This window comes from Anabrus simplex, chromosome 1 (assembly GCF_040414725.1).
Source record: "Anabrus simplex isolate iqAnaSimp1 chromosome 1, ASM4041472v1, whole genome shotgun sequence".
Lineage (NCBI taxonomy): Eukaryota > Metazoa > Arthropoda > Insecta > Orthoptera > Tettigoniidae > Anabrus > Anabrus simplex.
Window position 1 is genome coordinate 965,629,382 of NC_090265.1, and position 20,859 is coordinate 965,650,240.

Consider the following 20,859-nt stretch of genomic DNA (forward strand, 5'->3'; position numbering starts at 1 on the left):
ACGCTCCAATCTTCGTGCCCTTTCCTCAGTTGAAAATATGCGTGTTGTTGGTTTGTTCTGTGTAAGGGTAAAGCGGAGGTTTGTATTCTTGAGTTTTGTATTCAATTTTATCTTATTTGTGGTGTCTTCTGTTGTAAGGCCTATTTCCTTCAGATCCTCTATTACTTCTCTGATCCATTTACATCCTGTTGTGGTATTTTTTGAGACGAGATTGTGTTGTACTAGTTGTTTCAGACGTCTCAAATCCTGCATCCTCATGATATGTCCAAAGAATCCCAGTCTCCTCTTACGCATAGTATTTGTAATGGGTTCTAGCTCTTTGTACACGACTTCGTTAGGTATTAACCGCCACTGTCCATCTTTCTGGTATTTTTTGTTGATGCAGGTTCTTCCAATCCTCCTTTTAATTTTCTGAAGTCTGTCAGTCTTTGATTGTTTATTCAGGTAAAAAAGTGTTTCTGTTGCATATGTAGCTTCCGGTTTTATAACTGTGTTGTAGTGTTTAATTTTTGTATTTATTGATAGACATTTCATTTGTAGATATCCCATGTTAATTTTTGTGCTTTAGCTAATCTATTTGTTCTTGTTTGGATTGACATTTTTTTACATTTAGGTTATGTGTTATTACTTCTCCAAGATATATAAATTGAGTTACTATTTTGATTTTATTACCATTTATGGTAACTTCTTTTAGTTGTGTTGGTTTTTGGGGTAATTTCTGTTTTTTTCAAATGATATTTTGAGGCCAATTTTATTTGCAATGTTTTGAAGTTCTGATATCTGGGTTTTAGCTTCTTTTATGTCCACTGCTAGTAAGGCTAAATCGTCAGCGAAACCCAGGCAAATTGTTTTGATTTTTCGGCCAATCTTTATTTTAGGGGGACATTTCCTAAACCATTCCCTCATTACCATTTCTAGAGCACAATTAAATAATAGTGGTGAGAGCCCGTCTCCCTACCATAGTCCAGTTTTAATTTTGAATGTCTCTGATGTTTCACCCCTAAACTTCACTTCTGATTTGGTGTTGGTGAGAATCAATTTTATCATGTTTATTAATTTGGGGTGTAGTCCAAGGTGTCTTAAAATTTTAAACAGAGATTCTCTATGGATGCAATCATAAGCTTTCTTGAAATCTACAAGTGTTATCACCATATCTCTGTTTCTTCTCCTGTTATAGTCCATTATCAACTTAAGACTCATAATCTGATCAAGACAACACCTCCAGGGTCTGAAACCTCCTTGATATTCTCCTAGTTTTTTCTCAAGTTGTAAATTTATCCTATTAAGCATGATTATTGAAAAGATTTTGTATGTTATGTCTAGGAGTGAGATTCCCCTTTAGTTATTAGGGTCGGGTTTGTCTCCTTTTTTGTGCAGTGGGTGAATGAGGGCTGTTGTCCAGTGTTCTGGTAGTTCTTCTTTAATCCAGATAGAGACAAGTTGCTGATGGAGGGCATGTTCCTGCATATTTCCAGATTTCCGCAAAGGTCTGATCTTCTCCTGGTGCTTTGTAGTTTTTTAATTTATTCAGAGCTTGGTAGACTTCCTTTATCGCGGGGGGGATGGATGTTCTCTGGTGGTGTTTTTATCGGGGTGTTGGTGTCCAAATGAAGGAGTTCTATACGTTCTTCACAATTTAAAAACTTGTTGAAATATTTAGCCAGAATTTCTGCAATGTCTTTATTGTTATGAGCCAGCTTACCATTTTCATCCTTCATCAGTAGGGTTGGGGGTTCATATTTTTGGAGCTGCTTTCTGAAGGTTTTGTAATAGTCCCTTGATTGAGTTTTATTGAATTGTTCTTCAATTAACTGCAGTGTGTCCTTATGATGTTGTCTTTTTATACTTCGTAAGACTTGGGTAGTTTCTTTTCTCTGTTTTTACTAGATTTTGATAGGATATTTTGGGGGGGGGGGGGGGGCTGATGTAATAGCCATGCCTGATGTCTTTTCTCCACTGTTTCATCACATTCACTGTTCCACCATTGGTGTTTCTTACGTGGTTTAATTGGAGCCAGGTCTTCTGCAGTTTATTTAAGGTTGTGTATTAAGTCTTCAAGTTTATCTGTGATTTCTTTTTTTTTTTCAATTGCTTTCTGGTAATTTTTGTTGTTGATTAGCTGGGTAGGATATATTTTTCTTTTAGTTTTAAGGGCTTGCTTTTGTTGTCTCCTCTGAGGAGTGAGTTTAATTTAAATTTTAACTACGTTATGATCTGAACCTGTGTCTATGGCTGGGAGGACTTTGACGTTTTAGATCTCTTTGTGGTGGTATTTGTCCATGCAGATGTGATCCAGTTGCCATTCTCCTTTAGTGTAGTCAGGGTGTTTCCATGTTTTGAGTTTTTGAGGTTTCCTCTTAAAACATCTAGATTTTGAGATTAAATTATGGTTTCTACACAGGTCAACTAGTCTCTCTCCATTTTTATTTGTTTTCTTGTGTGCTGGCCATTTTCCGATGATCTCATGGTATTTTCTTTCTCTGCCTAGTTGAGTGTTGAAGTCGCCTATTAATAATTTTACATGGTGTTTGGGGATGTTATCTATGGTCTGGTCCAATAGGTCCCAAAATTCTTCTGTTTCCTCATGGTCTTTTGAGGAGTTGTTTTTATCATTAGTGGGAGCATGGGCATTTATTAGAGTATAGATTTTATTAGATGCCTTTTGAGCGTTGAGAGTCGTGGAGACTGTGATTTGAATTCTTGAACTGAGTTTATTATTTTAAGGCTGACCAAGAATCCTGTTCCAAATTGTGGGACATTCTTCATCATTCTCTTCCCGGGTATACCTTTATAAAGTCTGTACCCTTGAGATTCCAAGGCATCCTGGTCAGTGTTTCTAATTTCCTGTAATCCCATGATAAGAATTTTGTATTGGTCCATTATGTTGGTGATCACTTTTAGTTTACCGGTTTGCATGAGTGAGTTTATATTGTGTGTAGAGAAGTAGGTTATCTGCTTTGGTTTGATTCTTGATTTTGTCTCGTTCGTGTATGTGGTACTGGGGTATTTCCATGCCTCCGACTTCACAGTATCTTTCAGGTGGCAGCCCACCGTATCCGAATGCTGCCTTCTTTGAACTCTTGGTTCAGCCGGTGGAGTATTCCTTGAAAGACCTTCCATGGTTAACTGTCAAGGTGTCACCTGTGTGGGACTAGGTCCCGAATTACAACTCTGGATGTGATCCAGTGAGGTGATAATGAGGCTGCTCCTCTGGAGTACAGATGCCTTGTGCAGCCACCCCTAACCTGGAGAACAGACGCTGCATAATGTATTCCAGTGGCATTTCGTCCACTGTGGGGACCATCACCCCACCCAAAGGGGCTCATTCGCCCAAAGCCGTTGGCCCCCTTAGGGAGTCAGGTTATTTCCCGCCGCCCAACACTCGGCGTTGGCAGTTTTACAGTTGGGTGCCAGACCAGCAAACCCTCCTACTTTCCCATTCCGGACTTGGGACCGGACAATGCTGGAGTTTGTTTATGGACTATTTAATACGTTTAATATTTAATATGTTGTGCAATTCGTGTTGTTGTCTGATGATGACGTTGACCTTAGGTCAAAACTACCGTAGTACCAAATAAATGTTTCATTTGTAATGTAATTCGCATTACAAAAATTTTGTATTGAAAAGGTGGAACTGTTGAACTAAACTTTTAATTATATATGTACTCAGTAACAGTACCCGGGAAACTGGAACTGTACAATTATGATGATGAACCCCCGAACTTGGTGTCGTTTATTTGCTCTTAACCTACTGGATCTACAATACATCCTTCATAGATTATGAGTGCATACAGGAAGTGAACAGGTAAGCATTGCTCAATAACATGTTGTTTATTTCATTTTATTGTTTCGTTAGGTAGCAGGTTGCCACAACTATGGCACAAATAACGTACATGACAGACAGACCACAATCACTGGTGCACTGAGTGCGGGAAAAGGCTAGACTGGGTAGCCTATAAAAAAGAAGGAGGCATTTGTATGTCACATGATTATCTGAAGCATGGTATTGGTTAGAAATGAACAAGAGTCGATGTTACGAGCTAGCTCTTTCTTGGAGTCGCAGTTAATGGTGTAGGCTGTTCATTGATAAAAGAGTCGGCTGGTATATGAATGACCAGCTCTCAAGGAGCAAGCAGAGAGCTAGCTCATACAAGAGTCGACTCGTAATTGAACGACTAGCGCTCAAGGAGCAAGGAGGGAGCTAGCTCATGCAAGAGTCGACTCGTATTTGAACGACCAGCTCTCAAGTCGTTCAAGAGTCAGTTCGATCATGAACTACCCGTCACTAGTAACAGAGGTTAGAAATTCAACATGGCACGTCTCGGACGAGGTCACAGCGGGCTATGTAAGGCTGCCAACAAGGCTGGCAAATTAGGAATTAGTTTCAAGGCCAGGCTTGGTTAGGTCTAGCTTGTAACAAAGTGGTCAATAGGCCTCCAGAATCTCACACACTCCACAAGGTACGACATGTTAATAACCCTGTGACTAATTAAACCGTATCCGACACACGCTGTGACTATTTTAAACTCTGCGATGTTCTCATTTTCAACAAAGGTGGCAGCCATAGCCAGTCAGTAGCAACACAGGAAATGGTGGCAAATTTGAGTTATACAGTGCTTCCGTTTTACCCTCTCAGCATGGGACGACTTTCGCTACCTGGCTACCCTGTGCTGCGGGAGGACTATAGCACTAAGCATGCTATGAGTGGAGGCTTTTAGTTAATCGGGCATAACTGGACAAACAGTTCAATTAATTAACTTTTTAGTCTGTTATTAATGCATAAACACACAAATAGTATAAGTTACTGGAATTACGTAAGGTCAATGAAGTGGAGGAATCTTGCAATGCTTTCAAATCGAACAAGAAATGTGGCTGAACCAAATATAAGAGTAGCTAGTACCTGGTTTTTTGAGAAATAAGATCTCAATATAGGTTTCTGTACTACTCATTAACATATACAATGCAAAGGAAATGAAATAGCGTATGGATTTTAGTGCCAGGAGTGTCCGAGGACAAGTTCGGCTCACCAAATGAAGGTCGTTTGATTTGACATCCGTAGGCGACCTGCGCGTGGTAATGAGGATGAAATGATGATGATGTCACATACACCCAGCCCCTGTGCCAGTGAAATGAACCAATTATGTTTAATATTTCCAACCCCGCCAGGAATCGAACCCAGGACCCCTGCGACCAAAGGCCAGCACGCTAACCATTTAACCATGGAACCTGACATACAATGCAAAAACTTCACATATTTCCTCCACAGTAACCGGTACCCGTTCATTTACCCTCGATCAGAACGGAAAGAACATAGCATGTGACCGCATGTGATGTTGAGCATAAATATCTGCCTGTTCTACTACCATCTTTACGAACTCGACAGTAAAAAACAACAGTAAATTTTTTACAGGATATAAGCTGTTCTTTGCAGCATTCTGAGGCCCTTAAACTTCCATATACATATACATTTTCCTTTGCCCTCTGTAATTATCCACATCTTCCCACACAAACCCACCGTCAATAACATTACGGACGACATTTTCCCGCGCATCAAAAGCAGCATCAATGTCTCGATCACTACTTTCACTCTCAAGTTCTATATCCTAGTCCTCGTTCATTGAAACGAAACTTTCCGCATCATCATTCAGTAAAAAGTCGTTACTTTTCGAATTTGCGATCACAAGAAAAAGGTTTAGCTGCCATGATGTCAACAACAGAACATGTTGCTTTTTCAGATGCGATATATCATACATAATCGATAAAAACTCGATAGATATACACATCAAATGAAAGAGCGATGCTTGGTCTATAAGTATATCTTAATACATTTGTAATAGTTCAAGAACTATTCGCTAGATAGAAGCACAAATCAGAAGCTGTTACGTGCATGCAATGTATGTCACTCAGCGACAGAGAGCATTGGGGAGTTGTGTGCAGTGTAGGGCACTCCACGTTGAGTGGTTAATTTTTGTAAATAAGAATACTTCTATGGGTCAGTTAGTGGGTCAAGGAGAAGCGTTGGCGCCAGGAAGCTCGTAGTGAGGTTGCGCGTGAATAACCTGCGCACAGCACTCCAGCCTACGAGATCATTTTTTTTTTTTTCCTTAGTTGCTTTACGTTGCACCAACACAGATAGGTCTTATGGCGACGATGGGACAGAGAAGGGCTAGGAGTGGGAAGGAAGCGGCCGTGGCCTTGATTCAGGTACAGCCCCAGCATTTGTCTGGTGTGATCCTTGAGCTGTCTCTTTAAATTCAGAAAAAAAAAATTGCATATATTTTTCTTACGCACGATCGATCCATGCAGAAAAATTGTGGTCGAGGACAAATTAATTTTTTTTGATGATCAAAACAATAAAACGATAGTTCAAGGAACGACAGATGCGGGGAAATTTAACATTGGTTTATATGGGATCATTTTCGGGACTGAATAAATTGAATGATTAATATGGGAAAAAACAGTTCTGGGAACGATGCATCGAGGTTCTACTGTACAATAATAATAATAATAATAATAATAATAATAATAATAATAATAATAATAATAATAATAATAATAATCGTATGGCCTCAACTACCATGTGCAGACATTTCGATTTGACGCCATTTGGCTATCAGCTCGTAAATTTCGACGTTCCTTTTTACTCTAGGCCCACTAGATGGCAGACCGAGTAAACCGGATCTCTCTTGGGCATCTATGGCTGATATTTAATTAATTTTGTCGGGTAAACACCAAATGTGTCACTAGAGATCTTTTACATGCCAACATCGTACAATATGGAGTGTCGAATGGACTGTTTTCTGCCCTTCAAAAATCTGACTACCTCTGCCGGGTTTGTACCCGCTATCTTGGGATCCGGAAGCCGACATTCTACCACAGATACTGTACAATCGTTACTTTAATCAATTTCACCTAAAACATTAACTTACTGAGTCAAATTCTATTATAAGTCTCTGAATGATTTCGAAGGACGTAGATATAAAGTTCATTCATATGATCAGGCGAAATTAATATTACTCATATGGAACAAAGAATCTCTAAATGATATCCACGTACAATATTTAATGTCCGATCATTTAATACGTTTTCTTCCTTATTCCAATGTTTACCTAGCAATGATTCATTCTAACCTCCTTTCAATGAATTATCTACTCGTCCCATCCAACAATCTTACTCATATTTCATAAACATTTGTATACTGACATATAAGTCAATTAATGTTATCTTAAACAGCTTCTGATCACTTGCATTCACTTTAACTCTTTGCTATAAAATAAACATAAATCTCACTCCATTCTAGTCATTCTGTAGTTTGGAATCTTTTAACCCAAAAACCAATGTTGAAATCCTTAGGAAATATATTTATATAGCTTTTAAATTCTGCATTATAACCTAATCATCATTATGAACATCGACAGTAAAAATCTCATGGTTGTATATCATCGGCAATTCTCAAACGAATATCTACGCACAGCTGTTGAACGTGTAATCTAATCAAGATATCATTGCGATGTCATGTAAAACTTTTCATGTGTACATAGTGCTATTACTTCTTCAAATCATTCATTATCATAAAATTAACAAAGCAAAGTTCCAAAAAGAAATCTCTATATTTACAATTTAAATTCCATTACTCTACATCGAAATAAAAGAAAATAAGAGACTGTACTCATCAATGGTGATTTCGTGTGTTGACTTTGTCTGCTGGCTTTGTCCGTCCAGTCCTGGATTATCAACGGTCATCTATAGGAGTTCCCATCTTCTCTTTACTTTTTAGCACTCCATACTTTTACATATTAATACTTCCCGGAAACATTTATTACCCATTTGGTCTTAACTGAACTCAGAATGATATAGATGATGATTTCCATAGGGAACCTGAAATATTTGTCCTGAATGAATAAATTTATAATACCAATATAGTCCAATAACGGACCAACTATAGTGGAACTCAGAATGTTAATTATTAATAAAACTGATGACTCTTTACAGTATATTCAATGCTTGTACCACAACGACACTTGCCTTCCATAATATATGTACATACAGTACATCAAATAAATACTTTAATGTACATATTTACAAATATGTTCTCTACATGCTATTTATTGCAATTATGATTTATAATTCCTTACTGATTGCTGTAATAACTGATTAAATGACTGATTATATTAGCCTCATCAATTATTTTTTCCCACACTTTTTATTAACTCCAGAATCTCAAACAATATTCAATAATGAAAGGAAAGCTGTGGTTTTCCTACTTGCTTTTCAAAAGAAGGCTTCATCCAAAGTCTTCTATATCTTATGTTAATACTACGTTCACGTTATATACGGTCGTCTATTTTCCGTAATTATTACTTGCCATAATGCAAACATGTGGTCCGCCATTTTTGTTCCCATAACATAAATGCATTATGTCATAATATGAAAGGTCTCAACGTTGAAGTCTTCTCTCAAAACCCTGAGCTTGGGCCCTCAATATTTACAACACCTGGAGAAAGGGAATGGCAGCATTATAAAGCTCCAAGAGTTGAGCTACTCCACAGCACTATAACACTAGAATTTAAATACAAAACTGACTCATTAGTCCTTGTAGTAGCACAATCCAGTCCATCAGTTACACATTTTAATAACAACCCCTATGCCCAATGGAAGGAAGATTGGATCTCAAAAACAGGTGAACATCTCTGGCCTTTCTTCCCACCTAATTCGAGGCCTGATCTCCCAAGAAGAACTTGGACCATCCTTAATAGGATTCGATGTGGTCATGGTGTCTGTGCTGCGTCCGTGGATAAATGGGGAAAGATACAATCCCCTGAGTGTGACTGTGGTGCTCCTTTTCAAACCATCGAACACATTGTAAAGGAGTGTAGCAGAAGAGCCTACCCTGGAGATTGGTTTGATTTTCTAGAGGCCAATACAGAGGCTCTAGAATGGATAACATCTTTGGACATTAAAATATAATGTACTTGCTTTCTTGTTTCTGTATATATTTATATGCCATATGATAAATAAATAAATAACAATAAGCTAATAGCACATCAAAAGTTCATCACTTACAACACACTTACGTGTGCTAGAAAATTGCGAAAGGCCAACAACAACAACAAAAAACTTGTAAAAAATAGTTAGGCTGGAGCACCTGCAGATAAATGGATGCAATATTCCACACAGTGTTTTTTCTTTCTAAAATCAGTAAAATTCTGTGATAAACACAGCAAAATTATTGAGAATAAAAAATAAGACATGCTGATATACTGTATCTATCTACTTAGAGTAAAAATTGATGAACAGAACTAAAATTTAAAACATTAGGTCATAATTACTAATAAGAGAAGTAATGGAAGACATTTACCTCCAATAAGTTGCGAACATCCCACTTTTCACGGACCATATTGTAGTGGGCCTCTCCTCCACGTACTCTTGTTGGCTCACTGTGAACGACAATCTTCTTAATAACAAATCCCATACCTTTGAAACCATCTTGTTCTTGGCGATCTTGCCAAGTAGTATCATTGTAAATTTTATGAACACGATCTATTAAACTTATCTGAAAAAAAAAAAAAAATTATATATATATTACAATACAAAGATTAAAATAAGAAACCAGAGAGATTTCCTCCAAATATAAACAGAAGTGTGTATACCAGGTAGTTAATCGTAGTCTTTGTGTTGCTTCCTCCCATTTCCTGATAAAAGCGATAATCTGCCACGAGTAGAAGTGGACACCTAGTTTTGGTAGGTGTATACTCATATTGCTCAGCTTGTCTTTTATCTCGGTCTTCCTCTTCTTCAAACTCTGTGGAAAAAAATAAAAGACTTCAGTTTTTACTCTAAGAGTTCGTCACATGACCACAGACACATTGCAATTTTGACCATTTACTCATATTCAAAGTTTTGTGTAATGAACATGAATGACAAAATTTGAGTAAACTGAGAAGTACTGCTGGTTTTGAAAATTACTACACATGTTTTTATTGCTTAATATGATACTTTGTTACTTCAAATTTATTTTGTGCCTCATTAGACCAACTTAAAAGGTTTTGATCTTTTATGGTGAAATAAAGTTCATTAGTAAGGTTATTTTTATTTTAACAATTAGAAATGAAATAGGCCTCGTTCAAGGAATAAAAAGTGATGAAGCTGCAATGTAGTATGACCACAGAAAATGCCAAACCATTGGTAGCGAGCGTAATATCAGTATTTGGACCATCTCTGCCCTAAAACTCTGTAATGCAAAATACAGCAAGGCTGTTAGTTGGCTTGGCAATTAGTTCATCAAATGGACAATGGGCTATATTATGTAATATAGTACAGTATATTACTACAAGGACAAACAAAGGCCAAGCACGAACTAGACAAGATTCTGGTGGCTACCGTCTGCAATGGCTGTCACAGACACCGATCTGCTGTTAAGCATGCCTTGTATGGGGTGCAGAGAACATGTACTACAAAGTCAACAACGTAGGATATATAATTGATCCAACCGTCCAAGATAATCATGAAAAGAAGGGAATATACAGCAGGACCCCACAATTCGATTCTACAAGTAAGCACACAACCTTTAAAAAAAATCAGTCATAGGCTTTGCACCAGGTTCGTATATCTGTTTACATTTACTTCCTTCCATGTGCACGTGTCATGACTTCGCCAAGGATTAATGATGATGATGATGATGATGATGATAATAATAATAATAATAATAATAATAATAATAATAATAATAATAATAATAATAATAATAATAATAATAATAATAATAATAATAATAATAATAATAATAATAATAATAAATGTTTTTCCTGCATGTCAGTGCAGATGGAACTCCATGGAAGCCCAGCAAATGCTCCATCATTTGCAGTGAACATTTTGCTGGGGGAAAGCTGAGTAGAATTGCAAATCATGCATCATATATACTATCTATGATTCATGAGAGCAATAAGAGGAAACAGAAAAGAGAATGTGATGTATCCCATTTTGAAAGTGTAAGGAAACGAATGAAGAGCTCAAGTTTACATTTGTCTTCTAATCAGGAATCTTGTGAATTAGTTGTACAAAATAAAAGTGAAAAGCTACACACCACAACCAGCATTTGAGGTTGAAACAATGACTTTTGAGAGCATAAAAAGTGAGGCATAGTTAAAGGATTTAAGAAGTGTTTCATTTAAAACATTCAATTTTTTAACTTTCGTTATTTCTTTTCTAAAGTGTCTATAAATGTACGTAATGACAATGTTCGTTTACTCTTTTTAATGAAAATGAAATTGGGCATAACCTTTGCTTCCTTGGCAGTCATATTTGGTGTACATCGTACTACTGCTGCACGAATATTTTTCACAGCTCTTGGAATAGTCAAGAATCGCACTTCTAATTTTATTTTTTGGGCTAGCAAACTATTTGTGCAAAATGCTTGCCTCATGTTTTTAAAATATTTTATCCTGACGCACTTTGTATAATCAATTCCACAGAAATAAAATCAGAAATGCCAGCAAGAACAGATGAGAGATGTTACTTATATTCCTTGTACAAGTCATATTATACATCTACGATTTATTAGCTGTGGCCCCTAACGGAACTAGATATTTCTCTTTTGGGCAGTGTTGTTTATCCTTGATGTTTCTTTTGTGTACCTTTGGTAGTTAATATTGTATCTGTCTCTTATGTCAATCACGGTTGGGAAGTTTAAATTAACACTTGGTATTGAATCTTTATGAGCGTTGACTGCTCAACATTATTTGTCCTATAACTACTTTTGTTAAGCGATATCTTGGTTATCTTTGCATGTCGTGTCTTCAACTTATGCTTGTTAAGGTTATGTTGTTAAAATACATTATTCATTTTGGAGTACAAGAATCTTTTTAAATTATGTCACCCTTGTTAGCTACTTTGAGTATATCCAAATCCTGTTCAATAGATGTGAATTGAAGTTATGTACAGTATATGCTGGCCCATGGCAGAAAACTTGTTTTATTCCCTTGCATTAACATGTTCATGTGTAGCACATCGAAAAGTTTCTGCCTGTCTGACCGCTGTACGAGGCTTCTCAATTTTTACATTTTAAGTTTGTAAACTCCTGCTTTTGAAAACTTATGTTGGTTAACTGAATGTGTGTTATGCAAAATTACAGCATTGCTATTGTTGTTGTTGGTTTTGTAGGCTATTCTATGGTCGTTTGTTAAATGCAAAAGTGGAAGGTATGGTATTAGTTGGCCTTGTCTCTAGATAGAGTTGATTTCGGGGGGGGAATTAATTTTATTTATTATTTCTATAAACTGCTTACTGTTAACCATTCTTTTGGGCAATGCTGCAATTGGTGTTTAATTCTGCCATGAGATATATTTGGGTAGAGGCATAGTGAGAGCTCTATTAACCATATTTAAGTAAACAGCCTTTTTATGGGATTGGGGATGCAAAGAATCACATGGAATAGCATTGGCTGTTAGGACAGGTTTTCTGTATGGGCTGTAACTGAAAGAGTCAATGTCTGGTGACAGTTAAATCTGTAAATTAGTAAGTAGAAACCCATTGCTATACTGTGGCCGATTTGAAGACGACATAATAACAGTGCTTCCCTCCGAGAAACTCAAAGGGAAATCTACCATACCTTTGTAGTTCTTTTCATCATTCTCAGCTTATTTGAAAGAGGAGTAGCCTGCCACTCCATCTCCCAATGGATATCACCAAATGCCTCAGCTGAGAACGAATATCACTGGCTGTAACCTTGTAAGGCAACAGGGACAGTGTGACAGCCTCATTGGCAGCCCTATAAGCTAACTCGTTTCCCGCTACACCCATGTGACTTGGGAGCCACAAAAATGTTGTTCTGGTGCTAGCACTCCAATGCCAGCCAGCAGATCCTGGATGCATTAAAAAATCATAACAAGCTCAAGGAGTGTGTACACAGCAAAAAGTTATGGCGCTCATCCGACAGTGTGTATGGCAGAGCTTCAAGGATAGCATAGAGCTCTGCTGTGTACACACTACAAGTTCCTGGAAGAAGAAAAAGAACCGCTCATTATCAACAATGAACACAGAGCCTACTTTCGCTTCAGCCCTCGAACCATCTGTGTAAATAACTGCTGAACCTGAATACTGGCCAAGAATGAACAGGAAGAGCCTCCAATAAATGGACGAGTCTGTGTTTGCCTTAGGCCCGGTATGCAGAACCAGGAAGATTTCAGATTGTTGAATTAACCACCGAGGTACCTTACTTCATTATCTAACAAAATAAGCGACTGAAGGTGTATCGATCTGTAAACGCTATCCAAGCCTAAACCCACTGGCTGCATTGCTCGTGGATAAGCAACACACAGCCAACAGTTTGCATTGTTGAATACGCAGGAATATCTTGGGAGAAGTGGCAACTGTTGCAAATTTGCAGAATAGGACAATAGCATTTGTTGGCACCTCAACTGTAAAGGGAAAACACCAGATTCTTTTTCTTTTGCTAGTGGCTTTACATCGCACCGTCTTATGGCGACTATGGGATAGGGAAGGCCTGGAAGTTGGAAGGAAGTGGTCATGGCCTTAATTAACACATTGGAGACCAAGCCCGAGTGTGTATCGGGGTCGGGTAACAGCTCAAACTGACCGCGCCTGAGGCTAACTCGGGCCTGCGTATTTGTTATATTGTCAACACAGCCAGGATGAGATTCGCTCGGAAAGTATACATACCACTTTAAAGTACTTTTATAACAGCTATACCGTGCGTTCGTGTCCTCTGTCGTTTTCTCGAACTTATAGCAACTTATTTTTGCTCGAGTTTGCTTCTACACTCCATACTTCCAGCCTTGCTTCCAGCTGCTCAAGGCGCGCGTTTTCAGAGTTTTGTTTACATCGTGGGAAGTGTTTAGACTGCGTTTTGTTTCTGCTATAATTATTGGATGATTGAATTAAGGTGGAATTGTAGAGATTTTAGAAGAGATTTTTGATGACAGTGGTTCAGAAGAAGAGGTAGATGATTCAGATATAGACCCTGATATCAAACTTCATGTTAGTGATGAAGGTATTTATAACCTATTCTATCATATTCTACCCAGGTGTGATTTTGCACTTTGTAGTTAATTTAGCTAATGTTTCACGATCTTCATACGACTGGATTTTCATTTAGAACGAAGTGACGCAAGCGATGATAATTCAAAGGCAGGGAGTGATTCACATTCGCCGGGTACTTTTGGTGATTTGGATGCACTTGCAACGCCCGTGCAGATACAGGAAAAGCAGAAAATTGGAAAGTAATGAGGAAAGAAACATAATGGTGGTATCAAATGTGTTCTTTAGCATTTTGTGTCCCTGAATGCTTCAAACTATTCCGCACTCAAGCTCATCATTTGTAAGACTTTGTTGTCAGACTTTTTGTTGTTGTTGCAAAAGGCATACCGTTGGAAAATGTGTAATGTGAAAAGTACTCAGTACATCTTAATGCAACTTTTTAATCTGTAGAATAGACACTTTTAATTTTTTCATGATATATACGCGTTACAATTGCAACCTACCTACCATTTTCTACAATTTTTTAAAAACCTTCAAAATATGGCGGTCTGCCTGCCCACATGCCACCTTAAGACACGGTCTCCAATGTGTTAAGGTACAGCCGCACTGATGTGAAAAGCGAAACCACGGAAAACCTTCTTCAGGGTTGCCAACAGTGGAATTCGAACCCCCTATCTTCCAGATGCAAGCTCAAAGCCGCGCGCCCCCACCTGCACGGCTAACTCACCCGGTACACACCAGACTGAGCGAGTAGGCTAGCTATGGGCCTTGTGCAGAATGCTCCCGTTGCCAATCTAAACCTGCTGTGGTGGATTATATTATGTTTCACAAGGATGTCTTGCCTTGCTGATCCATATGCTGCATTGTTGTAGTCTGACTTGAATAAAATATGTACTCTACAAAATCGTAGGAGAACCACGTAGTGCTGCTAAGAAACTGTTCTCTTTTCACTTTTACCTGACGGACGTGTGGCTTTCACGATAATTTACTATCAAAAAGGAGCCCAACTACAGGAAAAGCGGCCCTACTAAATAAAGTTCAGAATGGGGGGTGAAGAGTGCAGTTCCGGCACTCTCCTCACAGTTTGCTGTAATTGTCGTTCTGCAACTACAATACTTTGTGAGCTATAATGCAGAGCAAAATCGTCCATATATAGAGATGATATTACTGACGAACCAGCAGCAGCCACAATACCATTTAAGGCAACTGCAAACAGAGTGGCACTGAGAACTGATCACTATGGGACTCCGTTTTCCTGAACATGATATTGTGAATGTCCTCTCTACTTGGACACGGAACAGATGAAGGGACAAAAAATTTGGAATAAAACAGGCAAGTTACCTCGGAATTCCCACTGATGCACAACTGAAAGGATGCCATATCGCCTTGTGGTGTCATAGGCCTTTTCCAAATCAAAGATGACAGCTACCAAATGTTGCTTTCAGAGAAACACGTCCTGGATAGAACTTTCCAGGTGTACCAAGAGATCAGTAGTGGAGCAGGCAGCTCGAAAACCACATTGGTACTAGGACAAAATTCATCTTTTCTCCAAGCACCACAGAAGTCTGCAAATAACCAGTTAGTAAGACAAATAGGCCTGTAACTTCCTGCGTACGTAGGATCTTAGTCAGGCTTGAGGAGAGGAATTACTATTCCCTCTTGCCACTGTGACTGAAACTCTCCCTCTATCCAGATTTGGTTGAACACCCCAAACAGATATATAAGGCTATCCTCATTGAGGTGTTTCAGCATCTGGTTATGGACATTATCTGGTACACGAGCCGTGTCCTTGCAAAGCGCCAATGTGCTGTGGAGTTCCCACTCCGTAAAGGGCACATTATAGTCTACTGAAGCTAGTGGCAAAACTAAGACAACGTTCTACCTCCTGCATCAGAATCAGGATGGTAATTCCTGGAACCAAACACATCTGCAAAATGACTTACTAGATGTTAGATGCCATGGGTGGATCAGTGACAATACTGCCTGCAATGGAAATTCCCAGTACGGAGGATGGTCCTTATACACCCGAAGTGAGTCTTAGTCCCCACTTGAGAAGACTGTGTACGTGATGTCATCGACGACACATCTGTGCCATTAAACTTTCTTACTCTGTCAAATAAGAATTCATGCCTTAGCGCAATGTTTTTAAAATCTGATCAAGTTGGCCACCTTAGACTGCCTATGATAGCATTTGTGAGCATGATGTTGTTCTATTATAGTTGCTGCAATTTCTTCGTTCCACCAGAGAACAAGTTTTTGTCGCGTAGTCCCAGATAAATGGTGGAATGGACTCTTCAGTAGCAGCAAGAATATCTTGTATGATATGTTATATCATCGTCGTCTACACTCCGGCTATTTGCATCGTTAAAGACAGCTGTAGTTCATTTCATTATGAGTATCGACTTAACATTTGAATGCTGCCTTTTGGCAGAGGTTAAGTGAATTAATAAATCACCAATCATAGTCAGCCAATCGCTCCGAAAGAGTGCATTAGACTCTAATTGCGATTACCAGTGTTGTATTGTGCTCAGTTCTTTGCGCGGTTTTTGTCAGTTCACTAGGTCATTCTTAACAAAGCACCAAAACTGACAGCTAGAAATAACGAGTTGAGCGGTTGAAGGAGCACAATATTTCAGTTCGTGATAACATAAGGAAGAGGGGAACTTGTGCACCTTGTGAAACGAAAAGCCCTAGTAATCAGTTTACGTGGTGGATGAAATAGTGACACAAGTGTAATAGACTAATATATCTTGGAAACAATATTCTCTAACCCATGGGTAAATAATGGAAATATCTATTATTATTATTATTATTATTATTATTATTATTATTATTATTATTATTATTATTATTATGACTTGTGACGTGTGGCTATGAAGTTGTATTAGTATTATTTACGTAGTTTTGTACGGATGATTGTATTATTGGTGAGGTTATGTCATGAAACATCTGCTGTATATATATTAATATGAGTTTATTTAATGTTGGAACATGTAATTAATGTATATAATTTATTATTACCTGTATGTATGTATATATATTGTATAATCCACTGTAATATTGTGCTAATGTGCAATACATTGTAATAGTTTAGAACAACGCAATGTGCAATTCGAATTGTGTAGAAACTTCCTTACATTGTAAACAGGCGATTGGAGACTCTTGAATTTACGAGTAAACATGTTATCTCATATTCTTCTAGAAGCCTGGCCAGGCAACATATATAAAGAGGCAGTCTTGGGAGTAGAGTAGAGTTGTTTTAATGAGACCTATGTTGAAGTTATGTTAGCCGAATGTTTGAAGTCAAGTATGTGAATTGGTTATATTGGTAGTTGGTTGTGACATGCTATTGTAGCGGTCAAATGTTTGCCATGATGGCGGTTCATTAGTGTGTGTGTACAGAATATGTGTAGATAACTTGTAAATAAAACAGGGTACACAATTGACAACATTTTGTGTGCGTCTTTGTGGATACATCAATAGCCAGGAGAGTGAAACCTCAACAGACGATGACTCAGAAATGAGTCATGGATTCCCCTTGTAGGATTTTTTCCTTCCTTAGGTGAAATTGAATCTATCAGCAACGCAAGCTCTTCTAGACGGTGAGCAGAAATTCCGTTTTATCTGTTTGAGGATTGATCTCTTTTAATCTTATAGCCTTATCTTCAATTAGGGGCTGCCTGGCCGAGGCAGTAAAGGCGTGCTCGGTTCGCCCGGAAGGACGTGGGTTCGAATCCCCGTCAGGAAGTCCTAAAATTTAAGAAATGAGATTTCCACTTCCGGAGGTGCATATGGCCCAGAGGTTCACTCAGCCTACACCAAAAATGAGTACCAGGTTAATTCCTGGGGGCAAAGGCAGCCGGGCGTAGAGCTAACCACTCTACCCCATCACGTGCCGAGGTTAACAATGGTGGAAGCCTTTACCTTCCACTCCTCCAAGGGCCTTCATGGCCTGTACGGAGGTGATTTTGCTGTTTTTTTTTTTTTTTTTTTTTTTTGCTTATCTACAATTTGTTATGCGTTATTGTTCATCTTATGTGAGTTATGCATTTTGCTGCAAAGAATAATTTGTATTTGTATTGAATAGGTGGATATAAAAGATAATAACACTTGTAACATATTTAAGAATAATTGATTCTGGACTTATATTCAGGTATATACATTTCCGTTCGTGTTGTGTGTTGGGAATCAGCCGTTTGTACTCCTAACAATTTGGCACCAATGTCTGACTTACAGTTAACTGTCAAGTCGAAACTCACAGAAACAGAACTATACTGATGTAAACTTTGGCCAATCAGTACGTTTAAGAATTCATCACGGAGGAGCCTCGGTAGATTTCTGTAGCAACAAAGTAAGAATAATAGGGAAATGGTCACTGTCACAGAAGTCATTGTGTACATCCCACTGAAGCGGGAGAACAAGTGCATGGCTGCATAGACTAACGTCAATGTGGGAGCAGCACCATGAGCTATGCTGAAATATGCTGGTTCCCCTGTATTCAAAATGCATAGATCCAGCTCTCCTATTAGCTGTTCCAATTCCCTTCCTCTGGGGCAAGACATTTCAGAACCCCATAAAGGGTGATGGGCATTATAGTCACCCAATAAGAGCAAAGGTCAGAGCTGAGCTATAAGAACAATTACATAACTGATATTAATGGGCTGGCCTAGTGGGAAACAAACACTGCAAAATGTGGTTATGACATGCAAAAAAAGAAAATCATGTACCGCTACTGCCTCCAGCTGGATTCTTAATGGAACAGCTTTGCTATAGATGTCAGAACAAATGAAAATACCAATGCCACAGGAAGTCTGGTTGGCATAATCCCATTCCATCAAGTATAGCCTAAAATTTCTCAGGACCGTATCATGACCTGGTATGAGATTAGTTTCTTGCATACAGACTATACTCACCACAAAATGACTGATTAGCTGGCACAGCCTAGTTAGATGCTTGTCATAACCAATACAATTCCACTGTAACAATGCTATAGTGTGGACCACTTAAAAATGTGTTAGGTTTTAAGCGGCGGGACGCTCTCTAACCTACACTAATATCTCCATCCAGTGATGAGGTGATACATGCCTTGAATATTTTGGACACTTTGCAGGAATGGAGTTTCCTCCTGTGATGGGAGCATGCAGGTTTTCCAGTAAATGGATCTGCCGGAGCTGAACACACCCTTCAGATGGAGGGCATGATTCCCTATTCACAAGGGGGATGGAGGAGCACCTGATGAGGACGTCCTCCGTCCCTGCTTTCTTCTCTTGTTTAGACGGGCTTGGAGATGTATTCCCAGCCCGGTTGACGATGCCACCTTGGCCAGCTTGGGCACGGCTTTCACCAACCTCTTGGGGGAGGGAGACTTGGCCTCCCCTCTTTGCAATGTTAATAAAATATAAATAACAAAATGAATAACAAGAATGGGCACCATCTGAAAAATACTTGCAGAAATAAATAATTTTGTTGAGCATGAAAGAACTCCTTCTCCCAAGGCTGATGAGGCTTCTAACTTGCTTCATTACCTTACCTGCTGCTATTTGACCCTAAAATTGAATCTGGGTAGCCTGCTAGGTTCTTCTCTACTCCACCAATAAGAAAAATTAACCCTAAGTTTCACTATTTTGAATTTACTCAAAGAACAACAAAACAACAACAATAGTCATCATGTGATGAGACCAACTCATTTTGCTGCTTACACAAACTCAAAAATACACAATCAACAAACCATAAATGTACAATATACCAACAATTTATATACACTCAGTTTTGACACACATCTTTACACTAGTAACATACCTCAAGGTAATAGTCTAATAAGCACTGCCTGGTGCTGCTAGGATTACACTTTATCTAGTAAGGATAGGCACAACAACCTTCCCTACACTTGGATGCCCCCTCCTTTGTGAAGGTCATCCATAATCTGAAATACACACCTCTTCACTGACTCATTGAGTTCCCCATTTTCCAACAATTATTTCCAAAGGTTGGTCTGGCTCTTCACTTTGCTCTCAGACATTAATATACATGGATTATCTCCTTAGTTCACAGATGTATGTACATAGTTTTGAAGACCAGGCTTCAAAGTCATAATTTCATATGGATGAGAATGCTGTCCCCTTTTCTTAACCTTGTCAGTATACTATGCGAATCTATCCACAACTTCACAATGTAGAGTCAATGAACGATGAATGCAATGTCGAATCAATGAAAGAATGACCAAGCAATGAACACTTAGCCTACTGTTTCCTTAGCAATACACGGTTCTGTGCTCAATAACACATTCGCCCCAGGTTACACATATAAATCACCACACACTCTACATTCTCCCAGAGAATGAACGAGCAATGAAAACCATGTAGCGTCTTCCACAGAAAATGAACTTTCAGTAACCTTGCAATGTATCCGTAATGAACTCATACAGTAACGACTCTGCAATAGTTCTTGTCAGCCGCACGATCATGTATATATAGTCTTGCTCCACGTGGCTGTAGTGTCTCCAATGGTCCATTGGTAGCAAGGCCCTAACTTTACAATCTCCAAGCATCTCTCAGTCAACACAACCTCATTCGAAAATGAACTTCCGGATTGGTTATGAGGCGGCCAATTCAAAAATTAGCTAAGTCTCTCATTCATCCACATGGATGAACTGTAATCTCCAGCCTATGCTTCCCAATTGAACTCCGGGTTTCCAAGCCACTTGTTGCAACACTTTCAACCAACTTCAACCGTCTTTGTTAAAAGTGACAACTCTCATGATTGATCCGTATTGAAACTGACTACAAGCAAAATTATCACAAGAATAATTTAATTATCACCACCTATTCAATACATACCACGTGTTACATGGTTGAAATTTATATA

At 38.6% G+C, this 20,859-nt stretch overlaps 1 protein-coding gene across 3 annotated transcripts in view; it reads right to left on the reverse strand.

Moving 5' to 3' along the window:
- The window catches only part of Tace (ADAM 17-like protease Tace), a 230,982-nt gene that overhangs the window by 126,590 nt on the left and 83,533 nt on the right, over positions 1–20,859 (reverse strand). For all 3 annotated transcript variants that reach the window (XM_067136788.2, XM_067136787.2, XM_067136789.2), the window contains exons 6-7: positions 9,651–9,802; positions 9,359–9,553 (exon numbers count right to left, since the gene is read on the reverse strand). In XM_067136788.2, coding sequence (XP_066992889.2) covers positions 9,359–9,553; positions 9,651–9,802 — 347 coding nt within the window. The remainder of the gene's footprint in view (positions 1–9,358; positions 9,554–9,650; positions 9,803–20,859) is intronic.